At 41.5% G+C, this 20,243-nt stretch overlaps 4 protein-coding genes across 5 annotated transcripts; 3 read left to right on the top strand and 1 right to left on the bottom strand.

Moving 5' to 3' along the window:
* The first annotated feature begins 69 nt into the window (after window positions 1–69).
* On the top strand, window positions 70–5,148 carry LOC105384234 (max-like protein X). 2 transcript variants are annotated; one of them, XM_048622862.1, is made up of 6 exons: window positions 70–184; window positions 381–476; window positions 816–892; window positions 1,346–1,456; window positions 2,059–2,256; window positions 4,119–5,148. In XM_048622862.1, the coding sequence occupies exons 2-6, from the start codon at window positions 401–403 to the stop codon at window positions 4,284–4,286; spliced, it is 630 nt and encodes a 209-aa protein (XP_048478819.1). In that variant the 5' UTR covers window positions 70–184; window positions 381–400; the 3' UTR covers window positions 4,287–5,148. The 2 variants fall into 2 exon arrangements, with proteins under 2 accessions (XP_048478819.1, XP_048478818.1); XM_048622861.1 differs by having other exon boundaries at window positions 73–210.
* A 152-nt stretch (window positions 5,149–5,300) lies between these two features.
* On the bottom strand, window positions 5,301–7,811 carry LOC105384385 (ATP synthase subunit beta, mitochondrial). The gene is made up of 3 exons (XM_011554650.3): window positions 6,450–7,811; window positions 6,263–6,364; window positions 5,301–5,768 (listed from the first exon to the last, which is right to left on the bottom strand). The coding sequence occupies exons 1-3, from the start codon at window positions 7,716–7,718 to the stop codon at window positions 5,595–5,597; spliced, it is 1,545 nt and encodes a 514-aa protein (XP_011552952.1). The 5' UTR covers window positions 7,719–7,811; the 3' UTR covers window positions 5,301–5,594.
* Window positions 7,812–8,062: 251 nt separating this feature from the next.
* On the top strand, window positions 8,063–13,673 carry LOC105384479 (60S ribosomal export protein NMD3). The gene is made up of 10 exons (XM_048622860.1): window positions 8,063–8,224; window positions 8,469–8,603; window positions 8,908–9,058; window positions 9,282–9,398; window positions 9,805–9,931; window positions 10,214–10,507; window positions 10,746–10,855; window positions 11,327–11,484; window positions 12,934–13,113; window positions 13,451–13,673. The coding sequence occupies exons 1-10, from the start codon at window positions 8,178–8,180 to the stop codon at window positions 13,635–13,637; spliced, it is 1,506 nt and encodes a 501-aa protein (XP_048478817.1). The 5' UTR covers window positions 8,063–8,177; the 3' UTR covers window positions 13,638–13,673.
* Window positions 13,674–14,141: 468 nt separating this feature from the next.
* Window positions 14,142–20,231, top strand: LOC105388042 (sphingomyelin phosphodiesterase). The gene is made up of 10 exons (XM_048623180.1): window positions 14,142–14,480; window positions 14,700–14,839; window positions 15,229–15,390; window positions 15,862–16,020; window positions 16,729–17,109; window positions 17,484–17,659; window positions 17,959–18,153; window positions 18,653–18,823; window positions 19,220–19,394; window positions 19,784–20,231. The coding sequence occupies exons 1-10, from the start codon at window positions 14,414–14,416 to the stop codon at window positions 20,114–20,116; spliced, it is 1,959 nt and encodes a 652-aa protein (XP_048479137.1). The 5' UTR covers window positions 14,142–14,413; the 3' UTR covers window positions 20,117–20,231.
* The last annotated feature ends 12 nt before the right edge of the window (window positions 20,232–20,243 follow it).

Genomic DNA, 20,243 nt, shown 5'->3' with positions numbered 1-20,243 from the left:
TTTTGTAAATCAACACCTGTCACAGAAAACTGTCACGATCACAGATAAACTTATATGTTTTCTGTGGTGGTCACAGAGTACTTTTTGTTACTTTGATATACGTCAAAAATTATAGGAAAAAAACCAAAAAAAAACACAGAAAAAATATATTTTCACAACGCAATATTAATAAATTTAGCACACGGTGGGGAATATTTATCGTATTTAAGAGTGCGTATCATAACAAATAATATTATAGTTAAATCTTTGGCAATATCATTGTCGCTATCTGTTCCCCCACCTAAAAATACATAGAGGTTAATTTGTATGATTGTAAACATTGCATCTTATTCATAGTGCACTTATGAATACTTTTTAATCGTTAAATTTTTATTTTATAGGTTGTGTTATATAATTGACCATGTATTCTCGGTCTGGGAGCACTGGTTCTATTCACAACATTCATCAAACTCCTTCATCATCCAATCACAACTCTGGTAAGTTTCTTATCATTTCAATGTACTTACATACCTACTTAGTATTTTATAATTTATCAGATAAATATTGCTAGGCATGATCATTATATTCTATGCTCGGTTGGGGCCATGACATGACAGACCATGATATTTTTCTCTTCCAGACAACCAGACAACCTCAATGCTAATGATTAGTGTGAAGTAAATATATCAGTCATAAACTTACCAGTCATACTTATCAATGCACACAAATCTTTCCCCTTTTAAATAGCATTTAGACTACCATGTGATCTATAGAACCCTAACATAAGTTAAATTAGAACATAATGCTGATACTAAGATAGACAATGATGTTCACAGATGATGAAGATGACAGTGGGGACAACAAGGCATCGGCACTGAGCTTCAAGGAGAGGAGGAGAGAAGCTCATACACAGGTATACAAACATTCTTGTATTTACAACATGTAAAATAGACCCTTATGCCCCACTGGACTGACTACCTTAGACAGCTGGCAGGTATTGGCTGGACAGGAAAGCTGAGTATAGAGTGTTTTGAAGCTGGAGTGGCCTATGTCCTAATGCCACTAATGTGGAGCCTTTTAGGGTGATGATGTAATTAATTATGCTCATAAACATCATAATTCATAATCTTCAGCTGGTCATGCTTAGCATATTTGCAAAAGTGCATTAATTAGACTTTTAGAAATAAATAACTAGGTAGTTAAGGATAATTATTATATTAATTTAATGATCTCATTTGCTAATTATAGGTACAACACACACAAATATAGTTTCCAAATTTTTCAACCATCTGCATTGAAAAGAAAGTGTATTTGAAACTTATAACATTGTTTCGTTTTTAATCCACATGTTAATAACATTATACAGGCTGAACAGAAAAGAAGAGATGCCATCAAGAAAGGGTATGACTCTCTGCAGGAGTTGGTCCCCACTTGCCAACAAACAGACGCATCTGGGTACAAGCCCAGCAAAGCTGCAGTAAGTATTTATGTAAATAGTTCTTTACATTCATTAATCTTAACAAAGTAAATAATAACTTTTGTAAAATTTTTCTAACTCCACTACTTTTGTAAAATGCCTGTCCTTACATAATCAATAGTGTATGGCAGGAGCATGGGGAGTACATACAAAGCTTACAAGTAAAGTGCGATAGAGCAAGGTGTCACGAGTCTGTCCGCCATTTTTGTATATCTTCATTATCCTCATACGTTATACCATCTATTTATCATGGTGAGCAGATTTTCCGCATTAATCCTAAGGACTGACAACTAATTTGTCTATCTGTCTGTCTGTTCCTCTCACCACGGTTACAAACCCTAGTTAGTTCTACTGTTTGTCAGGGTGCTTGTACAGGGTGCGTGTAGCTGGAGCAAGTAAAGATGCGGGTTACACGTGCGAGTAATATGCGCAAGCTATTTGTTCGAGTTTCCAAGCACATGTTTTTACGATGCATATAACCCGTGCAACTGCATCAACATGCGCAAGCTACTTGCAACGTGTACAAGCACCCTCACCTACACTATCCACCTCCATAGAGTCTACATAACAAACTGGCATAAAACCTAATTTCCATCCCACAGGTTCTCCAAAAGTCCATAGACTACATCCAGTACCTCCTCCAACAATGCAAGCGGCAAGAAGACGAGCGAAATGCGCTGCGCAAAGACGTCGTCGCCCTCAGAATAATGCAGGCGAATTATGAACAGATTGTGAAAGCGCAGCACTTGGTGCCCGGCCAGAACGAACAGAGGCTCACCGACCAGGACAAGTATGAAGTTGTAAGTGTTTTTTTTACTTTTTTAAATGAAAAGGTGAAGAAGTGGGGTATTTTTTTTATCTGAGAATAGGGTGAGTGTGATAAAGTGATAAGATAAGGTTTTTGGGTGAGATTTGGTTTTAAAACTTCTATTTCTTAACTCATTTGTCGCATAGTTCTGTAAACTATTAAAGATTACTAATGCTGCAATTATTTATCTTATCTCCCTAGACGTCACGAATTGTGAATATCATGAACATTCTTATCATTATCACAAGGCGGTAGGCTCGCTTGTGAATCATGATTTTAATGACCGGCTACTAGGGTTTCTGATTTCTCGACCTATTTTCGTTCTCGAGCTTCGAGAATTCTCGAGCCCAAATTCTCGAGTCTTCTCGAGTCTCGAGCCTTTCTAAGAAAACCTTTAGAAAAAGCCTTATTTAAAAAAAAAAAACATTAAATGTCCTTTCTTTACTTTGTCAACTTAATCACAAAGAAACTACTTTACTAATACCTCTCATAATTAGCTGTCTAGCTAGCTACTAATTACTAGTACAAGCTGGGCCAAAAGTAAACACCCTATTGGAAGTTGCTCTCATTTGTGCAAATGGCCGCCAATTTCAAATCAGTTTTGATATTAGTGGACTAGACAAATGCAGAATACAAGTTCAGAAGCCGTGGAGTGAAATACTCCCCAAGAACGCGGAATAATTGTGTTTATTCAGTTTTCGGGTCACCTTTTTTTCGTTTTATCTGTCATTTTTCCCTGCCATATTGCCCGATTTAACCGTTTCAGACAGTTTTTCTGCCGTTTTTTGGAAGCCCTTAAAGACAACATTTATACAAGGGTGCGATAATCTCTCGCCCGAAGTTTTCGCTGAAGTTATGAGAAATGCCATAAAATGAGCCCGTATGGCAATCAATTGTGACGGCGCCCATTTGGCCAATACCAACTTCTCGACTTTACCAATAAAATTGTAAAGGTTCAAATAAATATAATCAAAAACAGAAGCGAAGTTTTTCATTTAGAAAAAAAATGAGAGCCAAACAACATCGGATGACTTCTTTTGGTCCACCTGAACTAAGAAACAGTTCGTAACTATTACTATACGTTATCTTTTAATCATTCATTGGTATTATCAGTACAGCACTAGCTTAAATGGAGATGAAACATAATAAATGTATGAAACATAATAATAAATACACGCGCATGGTATGCGGCGCAGTAAAATTCGAATTGAATATTCTTAATTTTTATCTCAAAGCTCGAGAAATTCTCGAGTCTTCAGATTTTTTTCTCGTCTCGAACCAAGCCGAATTTCTCGAGTCTTCTCGAGCTCGAGAATTCTCGACCAGAAACCCTACCGGCTACCTAAAAAAGTTATTCCTAAGTAGCTGTAGCGGTAGGACTGCTGGTATGATGAATGCTGAGGATATAGCCTTATGGAGTTTCTTACTCTGAAGTCTTATGCAAGTTCTCATTGGAATAAGTTATGTCCCGTGGTGCTTAAATGTGCCCAGTGGACGTTGGTTGGATGACGTATGTAGATTTAGGCCCGGGTCTCCTATTTACTCCGTAGGTCGCGTCAAGTATCACCGCCGTAGGCCGCGTCACGATGCTCACTACATCTACGCGCCAACGTCGGCGTGTGAGGGAGACCGCATCAGTACATTTCTATAGTGAGCATTGTGACGCGGCCTACGGCGTGACGCTGGACGCGCCCTTCGGCGTAAATAGGAGACCCCGGCCTTAGATTGTAGACCGCCAACCGGCACCTTACCGTCATTATTTTTTTTTCCAGCCACAGCCAGTTAAGTACTAATATACCTAGAGACACTACTACTTACGACTATCTTTCAAACTCTAACCACCCACCTCTTCAGTTCCAGGGCATAATGGACAAACTGTTCGAATCCTTCGAGTCAGTCCCCGTGAACAATTTCGCCGAATTCTCCGCTGGGGTCTTCAACTGGCTGGAGGAACACTGCAAGCCACAATCACTGAGGACGATGGTCCATGGCGTATTGAGGGAACAGAGCTATACGCCTTGAGTGGGGTGGGGTCGTTGTTATTTAGTGTTTAAGACGGGTGCCGTTCTTCAATTGCTTTTTCGTATGCTAAATAAATTCATTCAAACTAATCATCACAACCCATCACGTCCCCACTGCTGGGGCTTGGAGCTCCTTCCAATGAAGGAAGGGGTCTAGGTCTAGTCCACCCCGTTGATGGCCTAGTACGGGTTGGTGGACAAAGTAATACCTATATACTATTTTTATTTATAGGGTTTATCAGTTGAAAACTATGTATAGTTGTATACGTACTTAAGTAATAAGTACCTACCTGTTTTGCTGGTCATAAAATCTGTCTTAAGAAAAGTGGTCAAATTATGTGAGCTGAACTGTATGGTTCATGACCTATATCAAATTAATGAATAATATTTTAAGATCATGAACGGCGCCCATAGTTAGTAAGTTAGTGTAATATTTACCTACAGGAAATTGTTGTTTAATTAAGATTTTATTCAAGTGTCATCATCATCATATTATTATTATTATGTTATGAATACTGACTTTAAGAGGATGCATTACTAGTGCAACAGAAAAACTTACTATTTTTATCGGAAATCGTTAATGAACATAATATTATATGTATATTTTAAGGTGACCTCTATACGATTATGTAGGTCAGCTCTTTAAAAAAAACTACAATACTATCATGTCTTCCTTATACATTTTAAAAGGGTTTCATAACGGAGAATCCGATAAAATTTTCGCCTGTAATCAAACTTACTATTTTACTATCTGGGTTTCATACTATTTTGTTTAAAAGTGCCTTGTTTAATTATAGATTCCGACACGTAATGTGCCTTTCATAGTGATAGCAAAATATATTTATGTTTTATGGTGTAAACTCGAACTTTCTTTACTTAAATCTGTCAGCCTTCCCTTTCCTCCAATATCCTGAGTAAGTATGTTGTTTGGAGAATATTATAAATTACCTAACCTGTTTATTATGCAATTATAGTCTCAGCACATACAACGATTCTTGGTAATAAAACCCAAAGGTGATTTTTATAAACAGCTTTAATTTAATTTACATAGTATCGCACCCTCCACAAATACAGTTCATTTTGCTCAACAAAACAAACGTTAACATTGCGTTTATCACTTCAAACTACTCTAAATTACACGTTAACTATCGGCATTCGCTATCACGAGCCAATCAAAAGAGTGCGAATGGATGACTTGACATTTTGACTCTAGATGCGGCTACCGGATTGGATAGATCGGGAGCCAATGAAAAGAGTGCTGTTATTGACTTGAGAATGGTTCTAGCGGCTACCGATGGTGTTGATTCGTTTACGACTTGGCGAGGGTGTCGGCCTTGGCGACGACCTCCTCGATGGGCCCCACCATGTAGAAGGCCACCTCGGGCAGGTGGTCGTACTCGCCCTGCAGGATCTTGGTGAAGCCCTTGATGGTCTCCTCGAGCGGCACCAGCTTGCCCGCGTGCCCGGTGAACACCTCCGCCACCTGGGAAAGGGGATAGAGATGTGTGAGAGGTTAGAAATGTCAAATTATATGGTTAGGAAACCCTATTAGGTACCTATATCCACCAGTTGTGCTATGGAAGCGTTTGCGTTATAGCTACGCAACATACTATAAAATATTTTTTTTTGAAGTAGTTCATATACACACAGGAGTAGCATTAATAAAATGCTTTGTATAGTACATACGTATGATTCGGTATCATCTAGTTTGTCAAGACACTATGGATACCACAGTCATAATAATTTTAATGCTGTATTTTGCCAGATAAAATAGTTATGTAATAGCAAGTTCCCTATTATTCCTAGATAGCATTTGTTTTAGTACATAAATATGTATCCTACAACAAAAGACGATCATTGGGTGAATTAAGGAATAGGTAGGTATATTGTTCACAGTGGATATCTGCCAAATGTTATGCTAATATCTAAAAAGGTACTTCATGTTTTAGGAATACAACATAATAAATTCAAAATTACCTGGAAAGGCTGTGACAGGAAACGCTGGATCTTGCGCGCGCGCGCGACGGTCAGCTTGTCGTCCTCAGACAACTCGTCCATACCCAGGATGGCGATGATGTCCTGCGAACAAACACAAGGTGAAGTTAGTACAAGAGACAAATAAACATAACCATTATCAAACAATATAGCTGAGGCACCAGCTCACCTGCAGAGACTTGTAGTCCTGGAGGATCTTCTGCACGTCACGAGCGATGTTGTAGTGCTCGGGCCCGATGATGTTGGGGTCCATGATACGCGAGGTGGAGTCCAGCGGGTCCACGGCCGGGTAGATGCCGAGCTCGGCGATGGCTCGGGACAGCACAGTGGTGGCGTCCAAGTGAGCGAAGGTGGTGGCCGGGGCGGGGTCAGTCAAGTCGTCGGCAGGCACGTAGATGGCCTGCACGGAGGTGATGGAGCCCTTCTTGGTGGTGGTGATCCTCTCCTGCATGGTACCCATGTCGGTGGCCAGCGTGGGCTGGTACCCCACGGCCGAGGGGATGCGCCCCAGCAGCGCAGACACCTCGGACCCGGCCTGCGTGAAGCGGAAGATGTTGTCGATGAAGAGCAGCACGTTCTGCCCCTCCTGGTCGCGGAAGTACTCGGCCACCGTGAGGCCGGTGAGCGCCACTCGGGCGCGCGCGCCGGGCGGCTCGTTCATCTGGCCGTACACCAGCGCCACCTTGGACGTCTTGTCCGTGAGCGAGATGACTCCGGACTCGATCATCTCGTGGTACAGGTCGTTGCCCTCGCGCGTGCGCTCGCCCACTCCCGCGAACACCGAGTACCCTCCGTGCGCCTTGGCCACGTTGTTGATGAGCTCCATGATGAGCACGGTCTTGCCCACGCCGGCGCCGCCGAACAGGCCGATCTTGCCTCCCTTGACGTAGGGCGCCAGCAGGTCCACCACCTTGATGCCGGTCACGAGGATCTCCTGCTCCACGGACATGTCCACGAACTCGGGCGCCTCCGCGTGGATGGCGGCCCTCTTGTCGGTGGGGATGGGGCCGCGCTCGTCGATGGGCTCGCCGATCACGTTCATGATGCGGCCCAGAGTCTCCGCGCCCACGGGGATGCGGATGGGCGAGCCGCAGTCCACCACGGGCTGGCCGCGCACCAGCCCCTCGGTCCCGTCCATGGCGATGGTGCGCACCGTGTTCTCTCCCAGGTGCTGCGCCACCTCCAGCACCAGCCGCGGCTGCCGGTTCTGCACTTCCAGCGCGTTGAGGATGGACGGCAGCTGCTCCTCGAACTGCACGTCCACCACGGCTCCGATCACGGCCACCACCTTACCTTCGGCCTTGGTTGCGGCGGCTTTGGCAGCATAGTCACGTTTGTTCACCAGGGCTCCGGCGCACAGCGGGGCGGTCTCGGCGACGGCCTTGTCCACTACCGTCTTCGTGGCCAAACGGCCAGCTCTACAGACAGTAGAGAACATTTTCACTGTTTTAAATATCGAATAAAAGTAAAGTATTTTTTGGAATGGGTTACGAATTTTCGACTTTACGTAACAAGAGGGGCAGGGAAATAAAATGTTGCCAGCTTTTACATATTTTTTGCAACTATTGAGGTTATGTAAGTTAAAAATATAGTTTTGGAAGTTATTTAGCTACAGTTATCGCTTAATTTTGTAATAAATAGTTTTATATGCATTTATAACTTTACATGGACGCAGTTATTACTTTATTTACTTCACAATATATTTTTTATTAATTAGAAGAAACGTTATCTTGAACGTAACTTGTTATATCATCAAAGAATCTACCAAATAAATGGAACGTAGCCTTACAACTGTCACTTGGCCACATGTGATTCGTGACATTTGTGGTGTCTTTTATGTGGTGTTGTAAATAAATAGGAAAAAGCATTATTTTGTCGATATAAAACTACTCCTAAAATGGAGTACATATCGCCAGAAAATACTTTGAATGCAAACACACGAGTGTGAGTACAATGTTTTTAAATAGAGCTCACTTTTAGGTTATGTTGATATCCTAACATGAATCACAACATTCACACAACTTTGCAATAAATTGTTTTAAGATATCCTATGATTCTATTCAAACCCCCTCTTCAATTTAGAACTGCTACACTTTCTTCTACTATATATTGTTTACATAAAACCATAATTCAAATACATATTGCACTTATTTACTCAAAATGTATTTTATAATTTTGTATGTTTTAGACTATGCTGCCAATGTGCGGTGCCCATCGAGGCGAACCCCTCCAACATGTGTGTGGCGTGCCTCCGGGCGCATGTGGACATCACTGAAGGGGTGCCCAAACAGGCCACTCTGTTCTTCTGCAGAGGATGTGAAAGGTAAAGTTATTTACTGAAGGCACTCTTGAAACGCATTGCAATAAAATTTTAACTAAGCAGCAGTTTGGAACATTACCACAAAGAAGGCAAATCTTTGGACTTAATAGTTTATTTATTTACTTTGTGCAAATAAATTAACATTTGATTAAGTACCTACATTAAACTAAAATTGCAGAACATTACAGCTAACACTAATAATAAAATCGATCTTATGATCAACAATGCAACATTCTACAGTATCCATAATTCCTCACATTAAATGTGATCTGTCCATCCACACCTAAAAGTATTATTTATGTTGCAGATATCTCCAGCCACCGGCAGAATGGATTGTAGCCTCCCTGGAGTCCCGTGAACTGCTGGCGGTCTGCCTGAAGCGGCTGAAGGGACTCAACCGAGTGAAGCTCATTGATGCCGGCTTTGCCTGGACCGAGCCACATTCCAAGAGGATTAAGGTAATATAAACAAACCTAACTAAGATTAAGGTACAATATATGTATATTCTGAGTGTGTGTGTTTTGGTTTGTTACTCTTTCACAAAAAAACAACTAAAGAGATATAGAAGAAATTGTGCTTTTTGTCATGAAACTAATTTTTGTTTACCCCACCTGCAATAATTTCTTTGGCATACATGGCCTATCCATTACCACCTCATAACCATCATCAACCCCATTACAGGTGAAACTAACGGTACAAGGCGAGGTGATGGGCGGAGCAGTGCTGCAGCAGACCTTCATCGTGGAATACAACATCCAGCACCAGATGTGCGACGACTGCCACCGCTCCGAGGCCAAGGTAAGGGATACAGGATATTGTGTCCAAAATACAGGTTACCCTAGTTTGGATAATAATGTCCTTCTTCCCTTTCACTAAACCTATCCTAACTAATAACTAATATTATAAATGCGAAAGTAACTGTGTCTGTCTGTCTGTCTGTCTGTCTGTCTGTTACTCTTTCACGCCAAAACTACTGAACGGATTTAAATGAATTTTGGTATAAATACGGTATAGACCCTGGGAAAGAACATAGGCTACTTTTTATCCCGGAATTCCCACGGGAAAACTTTTTAAGGCGAAGCGAAGCGCGCGGGAACAGCTAGTTTTAAATAAAATAGTATTTTACAATGTCATATTATAAGGTCTAATTGTAACTTTTCATATATAATTTTATATAAACGTTTTTATTATTTATTTATTTAAGGACTTCTGGCGCGCGATGGTGCAGATCCGGCAGAGAGCCAACAACCGCAAGACCTTCTACTACTTGGAGCAGCTGATTCTGAAGCACAAGGCGCATGAGACCACGCTGGGGATTAAGCCTAATCATGGTGAGTTTTTGGTGAATTATTGACTCATTTTATTGGTACTTATGTCTGTCTGTATCGTTTTTGGCTTCAGGCAATCTACTTTAGTTCTAAGATGTGATGTGATGAAGAATAAGTCTAATATTTAACATACCTTAACGATACCTCATCAAACCAATGAGCAAGAAGTTATACTTATTACTCTCATAGTAGGTGCATTAGGAGGTAAAGACATGTCACGTTTATACGTTGAGAGTACGCAAGCTTCAGTTTGCTTAGTCACTAAATACCTATTTTCTATTACAGACGGTTTAGACTTCTACTACGCTACCGAGAGCCACGCGCGTAAAATGGTTGACTTCGTCCAATCAGTGTTGCCGATCAAAACCAGCAGCTCCAAGAAACTAATATCTCACGACATTCACAGCAATATCTTCAATTCCAAGTACACATACAGTATTGAGATAGTGCCGCTGTCTAAGGATAGTATTGTGTGTCTTCCGAAGAAGCTGACTCAACAGCTGGGGTCGATATCGCCGATATGTCTGGTCAATCGTGTCACCAGCGCCATACATTTGATTGATGCTAACACTGGGCAAGGTACGTTGACCTTTGTTATAACTGTAACTTACAAATAAATATTCTAAAGGACTTGTTATATCACGCTCTTATCATAGTCTCTTTATACTCACGCGGTTCACGCCTCATCATTATAAATACTGGCCGCCATTATCATATTAGTTCTTTTTCCTGACTAAAGCTGCTTATTAATTAGCGACCCAAAATGAAAATATAGGACAAAATACATTTAATACATGTTCGTATATTTTGATTGCAGTGTGCGAAGTATCAGCCACAGTATACTACCGGCAGCCGTTCAACGCGATATGCAACCCCAAGCAACTGGTCGAGTACATCGTCATGGATATTGAGATTCTGAAGGAACATGTAAGTGATTTTGGAACTTAAATAGCTACATAGTCTTTGTTACATTACCAAACCCGGATACCTTATATTATGAAATATATGTCCAATGTTTGCAAAAGATGAATTATTAAAGTAATAACTACCACTATCCTATATTTCAGCTAGTACAGATTTCTATTCTCGCCTAACCGCTCGGCCAACCTGGGCACTCAGCAACTGACTACTACTCTGACTAGACAATCCTTCGACAGTTACAAAGCCTAGTGTTAGTTACCGATACGCAATTCATAAAGACCATCACAAAGAACCTAAATGACCTATCTAAAGCCTGTTTTTTAATCTCAGATACAAAATTGACAGATTCTGAACGGTTCATCAGCAGTCGTTTGTCCCGCCAATAGAATGATAGGTACGTCACTTAATCGCGGGACAATCGACTGTTGATGATTTAGTATCTGAGATTAAAAAACAGACCTTACCCATCTTCTCCAGGAAAAGAAGCACTTCCCCGGGCAAGGCCAGGTGTCCAACAAGGTGGTAGTAGCCGACGCGTGGGTGGTGAAGGCGAGCGAGCTCGGGCTGGAGACCGCTCCCATACATGTCAGGACCCACCTGGGACATGTGCTGAAGCCCGGGGACTCTGTGTTGGGGTGTGTATTTGGAAATCATCGTCTTTAGGTGGTAATTGAAGAGCAGTCCATTATGGTAAAGCCAGGCGAATCAAAAAACTATTGAACGAGAGTGCAAAAAAACGATTGAACGAGAACAAGCTGTTCCGTTTGCGTATTCTCGCCTACAATGCAGCGCCTCTAGCGGTCATATCTTGAAACAAATGACACCCGATCGATGCGTGATTACTAGCTGTCATTATGATGAAACAAATGACGGCGGATCGATACAGCATTTCTAGTTGTCATTCATGAAACTAATGACAGTTGATCAATCTGCCTACATCGTCCGTTACTAGTTTGCTTGCCCTAGAGGCGCTGCACGTGGCTAGGCCAGGTGTCCAACAAGGTGGTGGTAGCCGACGCGTGGGTGGTGAAGGCGAGCGAGCTCGGGCTGGAGACCGCTCCCATACATGTGAGGACCCACCTGGGACATGTGCTGAAGCTCGGTGACTCTGTGCTGGGGTATGTATTTACTGTTTTATTCCCCAGCCATTAGTTAGCCAGCATTCACGACACTGATACGCAAGAAGATTCCGGTAGTAATTGAAGAGAAGTCCGTATGGCAAACATTCTAGCTTAACAAAAAACAATTGCACGAGAGCGCAAAAAAACGATTGAACAAGAGCAAGCTGTACCGTTTGCGTGTTCTCGCATGCTATGCAGCGCCTCTAGCGGTCATAGGGTGAAACAAAAGACACCCGATCGATGTAGTATTTGAAGCTGTCACTACGATAAAACAAAAGACGCCCGATCGATTCAGCATAACTAGTTGTCACTATTATGAAACAAATGACATCCGATCGATGCAGTATTCCTAGCTGTCACTGTAATGAAACAAGTGGCAGTAGATCTATTCAGCACATTACTAGCTGTCACTACAATGAAACAAGTGTCAGTGCACCAACAAGGTGGTGGGTGGCGGCGTGTGCGTGGCGGTGAAGGCACCGCGCGATACCTCAGGAATCTTACCACACTGAATTTGGTCTGCAAATAGAATAAGACAGCTCTGGCGGGCGGTAGGTAATTTCTCTCTAACGGCCACTATGATAAAACGTGTACGAGTGGAAGATTAAGCGTTTTATCCCAACGGTACTGTGCGTATTCTCGCTTACAAAGCAGCGCCTCTAGCGGTCATATGATGAAACAAATGACTAGTGATAGTTGACCAATTTATTAACTGCATACATCTCCCGTCATTGGATGAACCGCAGCAGGTGATAGAGGCGCCTGCAACAAGCACGTAGTAGCGGACATAAGTCATCTCCTGATTCTAAACGTAGACCAGGTAGACCTCTACTAAAAAGAGCCGTAAACCTCTGACTTCTTATTCCAATACCTATTTTGGGCCCAATAAAATCCTCCACTACTGGTCATAGACCTCTGTAATTTATTATAACCAAAACCAACTAACCCCCATTCCCCCTCCAGCTACAATCTCTGCGAGTCGAATGTGAACGACGCCAATCTGGACAAACTGGACAAGAACGTCATTCCCGATGTCTTCCTCGTGAAGAAACACTACGGGGAAAAGGCAGCCCGACGACGCGCCAGGGCGTGGAGGCTGAAACACATGGCCGACGACCTGTATGACGGCAGCTCTGCTAATGAGTAAGTAGAAACGTTTTAATTTAAAGCTATCAAAGGCTTATAGTCTAGTTGTCTGTGGAAGCTCGAGATTTTTCTCTCTCCATCGTTACCTTAGACTCAATATGGTCGATACGAACGGTAGTTTAGTTCAAAATGGCCGCTTGTGATTCTCTTACGTTTCCCCATGAACGTAGCATAGATAGGTAACTGTTAGTGGCTGGATGAGTGCCCTAGCGCTCCTTAGGAGAGGCCTATGCCTAGGTATGATCTCGTGAAGAAACACTACATAGATGATGATGATGATGAAACTGATGAAATTAAAATCAACGCCACCAACTAACACCCCCTCCTCTCCCAGGGACTACAACGACTTCCTCGACGACCTCGAAGAAGATCCAGATCTACGACAGAACATCAACATCTACAAGGACGCCAACAAACTAGCGGTCGATACGGACGAGCTGGACCCGGCCGCTCCAAGGATCACGCTCGCGGAGATGTTGGACGACCTCAATATTGAGGACGTCGAGATGAGCGAAGTGTGAATGTTGTGGGGAAATATATTCTGGTATCAAAAGATATAAATTGTTTTTATTTTGGAACGACTTCTATCCACCTTCTATGTATCTGTTCTGAGCTAGTTTTCAACATTTCAACACAAATAGCGTATAGTAGCGTAGGTATGTACATTAGGAAGGTGAAGTTTCGCCTTTACTGTACATTGTGCGGGCTTGTATAGTTGTAGGTATATAAGTAGGTTGTTTTGAACAAAATTTCAAAACATTGCGCATGACAGTTGTAGAGATACCATATTATATACATCATAGACCTGCTACATGATATCCATGCATCTCTTTGATTATAAAGATGCATTCATCAGTCTCGCGGTTCACGTGGTTGATACTTAATTAGGTAAATAAATAGCGATAATCATGCACCAGAGTGAATTAGTACTCGTATCATTCGGTAAACGCCATCCAATTCGATTCACCACAATCTGTTACGACCAGATAAAATGTTCACTACTCAATCATTCAATACCCAGTTGTTTTAAACGTTGTGACTAAAATTAACTTAAATAATTATAGGACACAAGATTATAAGTTACAACATTAATATCCATTATCAGGGCATATGATTGATGGCAGCTTACCACCACAAATGGCTTACATTATAGATAAAACACTCTGTAGCCATAAATTAAACAAATTCTCGGTTTATCAGCTATGCGGGCGAGAAATTTCAATTATTCCAACGCTCTCATGGAGGTATAAGTTTCGTAGTTTAGTTTTTTTGCCATCTAATTGGCCTGGATATCAAAATGAAAGAGTTGTTGTATTTGTTTACGGTGCTAGCATGTGTTTGGGCAGAGAGATTGGTTTCAGAAGGTAAGTTTAGTTAAATTTAGTAATTCTTACCTAGACTAGACCTAGTTATACCCATAGACTAGAATATGTTATACTTACCTACTACAGTTTCATTAAACTGGACGTTATTTAAGTCGGGCATGAAAATACCCTGTGTAATATTGTACTCTACATTGACTCTACATAGCAACAGTTTTAAAGTAAGTAACTAATAGTTAAAAAGTCTTCTAATAATTCCAGATGAAGTGAAGACCTTATTCAAAAAAATTGTATCCAACAACATCACTGCAGTCGAGCGACAGACTTTAGACGATGTGTTCGATCTGGTGGATGTACGCAGTCTAGATTCTAGGGCACCTAGAGATCTAGAAACTAGAAATGTGAGTACCTCCAGATGATCATGTTTTTCTTAGTGGGTCAATGACAAACACTAGAGCTGGACAGGTGTTTGTCACGGTGGTGAAAGTTACCCGTCACATTAGTACTTAGATAATCGATCAGTACAGTTGATCCGAGTACGTCACTCTGAAAATCAAGCACCCGACAATGATGATGAATTAAGGAGAAATTTTATCTCAATTTTACCATGTTCTCTTACCTCGAAGGAATGGTCCAAGCAAGGCAAGGCAGTTAAGACCTTGGGGATCCCACCCCCTCAGAGAATGCATAAAATAGAACATACCGGTATTTTTAACCAAGGCAAAAAAAAGACATTGTTAAAATAAGATGATGAGCTAACTAATGAAACACCACTATTACTTACCACCAGGACCTAGAATGCCTGATCTGCCGCAGCGCATTCTCCACACTATTCGAGCTGGTCGCCGACGGTTCTACCGACGAACAGCTGGTGGACTCTATCACCATCCTGTGCACGGCTCTGGGAATCGCGCCTAGTCATATCTGCCGGGGGGCTGTGGCTTTGAATATGGTAAGTGGATCCTGGCCTACATACTATTATATTTACGTCAGTAGGTTTTTATTCAGGTACCTACTGTATAAGAATGAGTAAAACTAAATTAAAATTAGTTATAAAGTTAATAGGTCTATCGTGAATGCTAAACATGATTTGTATGGCTCTGCTGGAGTGGCAGCGTGTGTACCGCTAGATGGCGACACTCTCGCACTGCATAAATACTTACGCGGTTACTTTCCACTTTGTAACGCTGATAATACGCTAGTGGTAGTTGCTACGCTAATCGACGTCGATTAGGAACCCGTGTAGCGGCCGCTTAGTATACAAAGGTAGCAAAGATAAAATCTACTTAAGTATTCAATAGAGAAGTACTTATTTTCCTTGGGTAACATTTAAAATTACAGTACGAACCCAACTAGTCCAATCTTCATGCTGATTTTGATATTCACATTGCCATTCTTTTATTATTCTTATTCCTATTTCCAGCCAGTACTAACGCACATAATCAAGACGACTCCTGAAGCGCGCCCGCAGACGTTTTGCAGCCTTGTGCTGCAGAACATAGAGTCCAATAGGAACTGCCGCTTGGAAGATGATCGGTTCGAGTATCAAGTCACGATACCACCTAAGGATGCTGATGTTTTGGTAAGTTTCAGAAATGACATTGGGCGTTTTGGGACCTATGTCCAATAAAGATGAGTCATACATCGTTGGATAGCTCTTTTCAAGTGAGCAAAAAAATATTATGACGACAAATTCGTATAAGTTGTCCATTTTGAAATATATTCGTCGGAAGGAAGGATTCAGATGACAGTTAGGGCGTAATACACGTAAACACGTATTATTAAAATGGGAGAAATTACTTTAATTACTTTCAGCTGGTTTTATTTACTGAGATAATAAACAAATATAATATTATAATGAATGTTGATCATGTTGTTATAAAAATTTAAAATGAATGTGAAAAAATTACAAAATCATTAAAATTACAGAAATAAAATATAAAAACTTTCAAGGTACGATTATTCTAATTGGACAGTAAATCAGGACTAGCGTGTCCGTTATTCATATTCTGCAAAAAAATACCTTCAACGACGTATCACTCATTTCTATTGGTTATGGATTATGGTCCCAGCTTCCATACATTTGTGCCCAACATCATTTCAATATAAAATACGAGAACAGACAATGCTGCCGCTATTGTTTAACATGCATGGGATAGTCATCTTCAAGTTTTTTTTTTCATAGGATCTTACCTAATAACGTAACTTGACCAATCTGCAGAAGTTGCATAGATGCAATATGTGCAAATGTCTAATTTATCTTTCATATCATATTTCATATATTTTTCAGCCGCCAACGCCTCAATCGAAACCTCTCAAAATCGCAGTACTTACAGACGCCCACATAGACCCTTACTACGAACCCTACGGAGTGGCAGACTGCGGTGAACCAACCTGCTGTAGAAAGGGACAGACAGTCAGAACCAACGTCGTCTACAAACAAAAGCCACGAGCACTACAGCTGAATGGGCGAACGGTAGAAAGAGATGGCAAGACTTTGGTGAATCTAGATTCAGTGGAGAGTGTTCGTAAAGCTAAGCAAGGCAATATGCAGCGGTATGAGCCAGTAAGGAACCCACCACCGGCAGGGTATTGGGGGGATTATAGAGATTGTGATACTCCGTTGTGGGCCTTCGATAATGTCATCGATGAAATTACTGCTAATAATAAGGTTGGTATACAATAGGACAGTAATTATGAATTAATCATGTTAATCATATATCATATTAATGTTTAGTTTAAGTAGTTATTTAAATTAAGAAAATAAATGAAAACTGTTACTTATGTACTTAAATGGTCTAGGTACTGAGAGTTTTTACACCGTTCAATAAGTGGAAACGCACTGCACTAAGTACATAAAATTTCGATTTAAATGTTTACGGTTCGGTCCGTATGTAAAACTCCAACTAGACCCTCTGAGGAAAATGCGATTTTGTAAATCCTTAAATCACACATGTCCCACTCATTCCTTATTAGCACTGCCTTTTCTGTAACACTTCAAGCACCTAGGTACATAACTAATCCAATACAATAAATATTCCCCAGGACATAGACCTAGTCTACTACATAGGGGACTCGATAGACCACCACGTGTGGGAGACTACGTACGCCATGATCACCGACGTGAACCGACACGTCATAGACAAGATGCGGGCGAGCTTCGGGGAGGACGTGCCCATCCTGCCCGCGATAGGGAACCATGAGTCTCAACCTACTAACCAGTAAGTCACGCCTTGAATACAGAAAAAATATATATTTCATACACTGACAACGACAAATACAAAACAAAGAGACACTTTAAAATGTTGCTGTCCAGAGCATCAAAAAGGCACCAGCTCAGCATGTGCTGTAAACAATAAGGCCACAGCGTTTTATGCTGGCTCTTTTTAGGTGACCTCAGTCACGACATAGAGGAAGTCTGTTATTTAGGCAAACATGATAGGTAAGAAGCTTCAGCCTATAGGTTACTGAAAACCTAAGTGTCATGTCGGCAATACTTTATAGTATTATTTTTTTCTAGATTCGCGCCCTCATCAATAACGGAGCCGAAGATCAACACGACATGGCTGTACAAGTCATTGGCTGAAAAATATTCGCACTACCTTCCCATAGAGGCGCAGGAACAGTTCACAGAGAACGGCTGCTACTCTGTGCTAGTCAAACCAGGCTTCAGGGTCATCACCATCAACAATAACGTGGCGTATAAGTATAACTGGTAAGATCACTTTTAGTTGAAGTAATGGTTTATGGTGAAGGAAAACATAGTTAGTAAATGGAAAATTGCGCTAACAGGACCTACCTATTTCAAAATTTATTTCACCATTATAAAGCTAAAAAAACGTGCATTATGACTATGTGCTACTTTTTATCCCGGAATTCTCACGGAAATCCTTAGCCGAAGCGAAGCTCGCGCGGAAAAGGTAGTGTAATACAGGGTAAAGTTTTATTAATGACGCTATTCTGGCTAATCCTTTCACAACGACGACAACCCTACCTCGCTACAGCCACTATCTAGAAGCTATTCCGTCTATAATTTCTCTCACTTCCAGGTGGCTAGTCTACGATCCCCAAGACGCTAAAACCCAGCTGGACTATCTGGTCTAACTGCACGCGATATAGGTACTTAGGCCAGCTAGTCAATGATAATTTATGTCATGATGATCCTTGAGTGCTAATACCTATACATTATTACATAATCATCTCACGTTTTCCAGGTGGCTAGTCTACGACCCCCTCGATGCCAAGGCCCAACTAGACTGGCTAGTCTCCTCCCTACTGTCAGCGGAGCGGGCTGGGGAGCGTGTGCATATTCTAGCGCATATCCCGCCCGGGGTCAGCGACCTCACCAGCGTTTGGACACGGGAGTACAACAGGATTGTTAACAGGTATGTAGAGTTGCCGGTAGTAGTAACTACACTCACGGGCAATGAAAAAGTTCCACTCACAAAATGCCATCACCAAACAACCCCCATTTTTTCAAACATTTGATTTAATCCTGATGCTCTATTAAATATACTTCAATGTTGCAGAAGAAGTCATTAAGCTAGACTTTTCCATTTAGGAGTAATTTGGTATTTTTTTCAGTGGAAACTTTTCATTGCCCGTGAGTGTATAAGTTGTGCAGATAGAGAAACTATACGAAAATGCTGACCGGACCCGCGCTTTTTGCGGCCATAAAATGCTTATATCACATCAACACGCGCCTCACCCAGCAACTCCAGAGGGTCCTAAAATCCCTGAACTGTAGCGACTGAAACATACTACAGCCAATAACATTCCAGATTCGCATCAACAATAGTAGGCGAGTTCAACGGCCACACCCACTCGGACGAGTTCAAGATATTCTACGGAGACGACGACGCCGCCACCGCCGTCGCGTGGGGCGGGGGCAGCGCCACCACCTACAGCAAGTATAACTTGAACTACAAGATCGTGACGCTGGAGAGGGATACTTATGTGAGTGGGTTTTATACATCGACTATTTTTGATTCTTTGAGTTTTATGTCTATCGAAGGCATACACAAATGCAAGCGCAGGCTTCTGACGCGCATTCATGTGTACCTACGCCTTTGATAAACCGCTATACTCACCCCAAAGTGCGCGCTTCAAAACGCCTAATGTGTACACGCTCTTTTAACAGCAGTTGTTTTTGGTACAGTGGTTTTAGTTGGTTTACCATTAGACCATTGTATATCTGTTTGTGGAATCATTTCATAACAGACACATAAGAAGTTTGAGTAGATCCACACAGAATACTTTAATAATAGGTACTTAGATATTAGATTTCTAATATAAAAGCCGAAATATTACTTGCATTTAACATACGATAATTTTCTCTATTCCAGCACCTAAACAGCATGGTGAATTACATCTACAATCTAACAGAAGCGAACCTGACCCCGAACAGGCCACCGCACTGGTTCCAACTGTACGACATGAAACAAGCTTTCAACCTTCCTGACCTAACCGCTAAATCTTTAGACAACCTAGTGCATAGAATGGTCACCAATCAGAAGTCACTACTCGATTTATATGCGGCTTTCTTCACTAAGATAAGCGACGAACGATGGCCGCACGACAACGCGCAGTGGAAACTAAATGACTTGTGCAAAACTGTAGTCACCGTCCTGTGGGACCGTAGAAGATGTCAACGACTGAGAGACTTGTTTTTCAGTTAACTTTGTTTATATTTTATTCGTATTTTTTTACATAATATTGTACATATTTACACAACGCTTGTTAATTTTTTTTATACAAAACTTTTTGGTTTTATAAATAAAAATGTTACGCCTACAGTTTTAATTT

Source organism: Plutella xylostella, chromosome 9 (assembly GCF_932276165.1).
Source record: "Plutella xylostella chromosome 9, ilPluXylo3.1, whole genome shotgun sequence".
In the NCBI taxonomy this organism is placed as follows: domain Eukaryota; kingdom Metazoa; phylum Arthropoda; class Insecta; order Lepidoptera; family Plutellidae; genus Plutella; species Plutella xylostella.
This window is presented reverse-complemented; position numbering and strand designations above follow the sequence as displayed.

Coding starts and splice junctions, on each gene's coding strand:
- LOC105384234 (XM_048622862.1), top strand. CDS start 401: ATGTATTCTCGGTCTGGGAGCACTGGTTCTATTCACAACATTCATCAA. Junction 1,457..2,058: donor ACAAGCCCAGCAAAGCTGCA/GTAAGTATTTAT, acceptor TCCATCCCACAG/GTTCTCCAAAAGTCCATAGA. Junction 2,257..4,118: donor ACCAGGACAAGTATGAAGTT/GTAAGTGTTTTT, acceptor CCACCTCTTCAG/TTCCAGGGCATAATGGACAA.
- LOC105384385 (XM_011554650.3), bottom strand. CDS start 7,718: ATGTTCTCTACTGTCTGTAGAGCTGGCCGTTTGGCCACGAAGACGGTA. Junction 6,365..6,449: donor AGGACTACAAGTCTCTGCAG/GTGAGCTGGTGC, acceptor GTTTGTTCGCAG/GACATCATCGCCATCCTGGG. Junction 5,769..6,262: donor TCCTGTCACAGCCTTTCCAG/GTAATTTTGAAT, acceptor CCCCTTTCCCAG/GTGGCGGAGGTGTTCACCGG.
- LOC105384479 (XM_048622860.1), top strand. CDS start 8,178: ATGGAGTACATATCGCCAGAAAATACTTTGAATGCAAACACACGAGT. Junction 8,225..8,468: donor TTGAATGCAAACACACGAGT/GTGAGTACAATG, acceptor TGTATGTTTTAG/ACTATGCTGCCAATGTGCGG. Junction 11,485..12,933: donor CCCGGGGACTCTGTGTTGGG/GTGTGTATTTGG, acceptor TTCCCCCTCCAG/CTACAATCTCTGCGAGTCGA.
- LOC105388042 (XM_048623180.1), top strand. CDS start 14,414: ATGAAAGAGTTGTTGTATTTGTTTACGGTGCTAGCATGTGTTTGGGCA. Junction 18,154..18,652: donor GTGGCGTATAAGTATAACTG/GTAAGATCACTT, acceptor CACGTTTTCCAG/GTGGCTAGTCTACGACCCCC. Junction 19,395..19,783: donor CGCTGGAGAGGGATACTTAT/GTGAGTGGGTTT, acceptor TCTCTATTCCAG/CACCTAAACAGCATGGTGAA.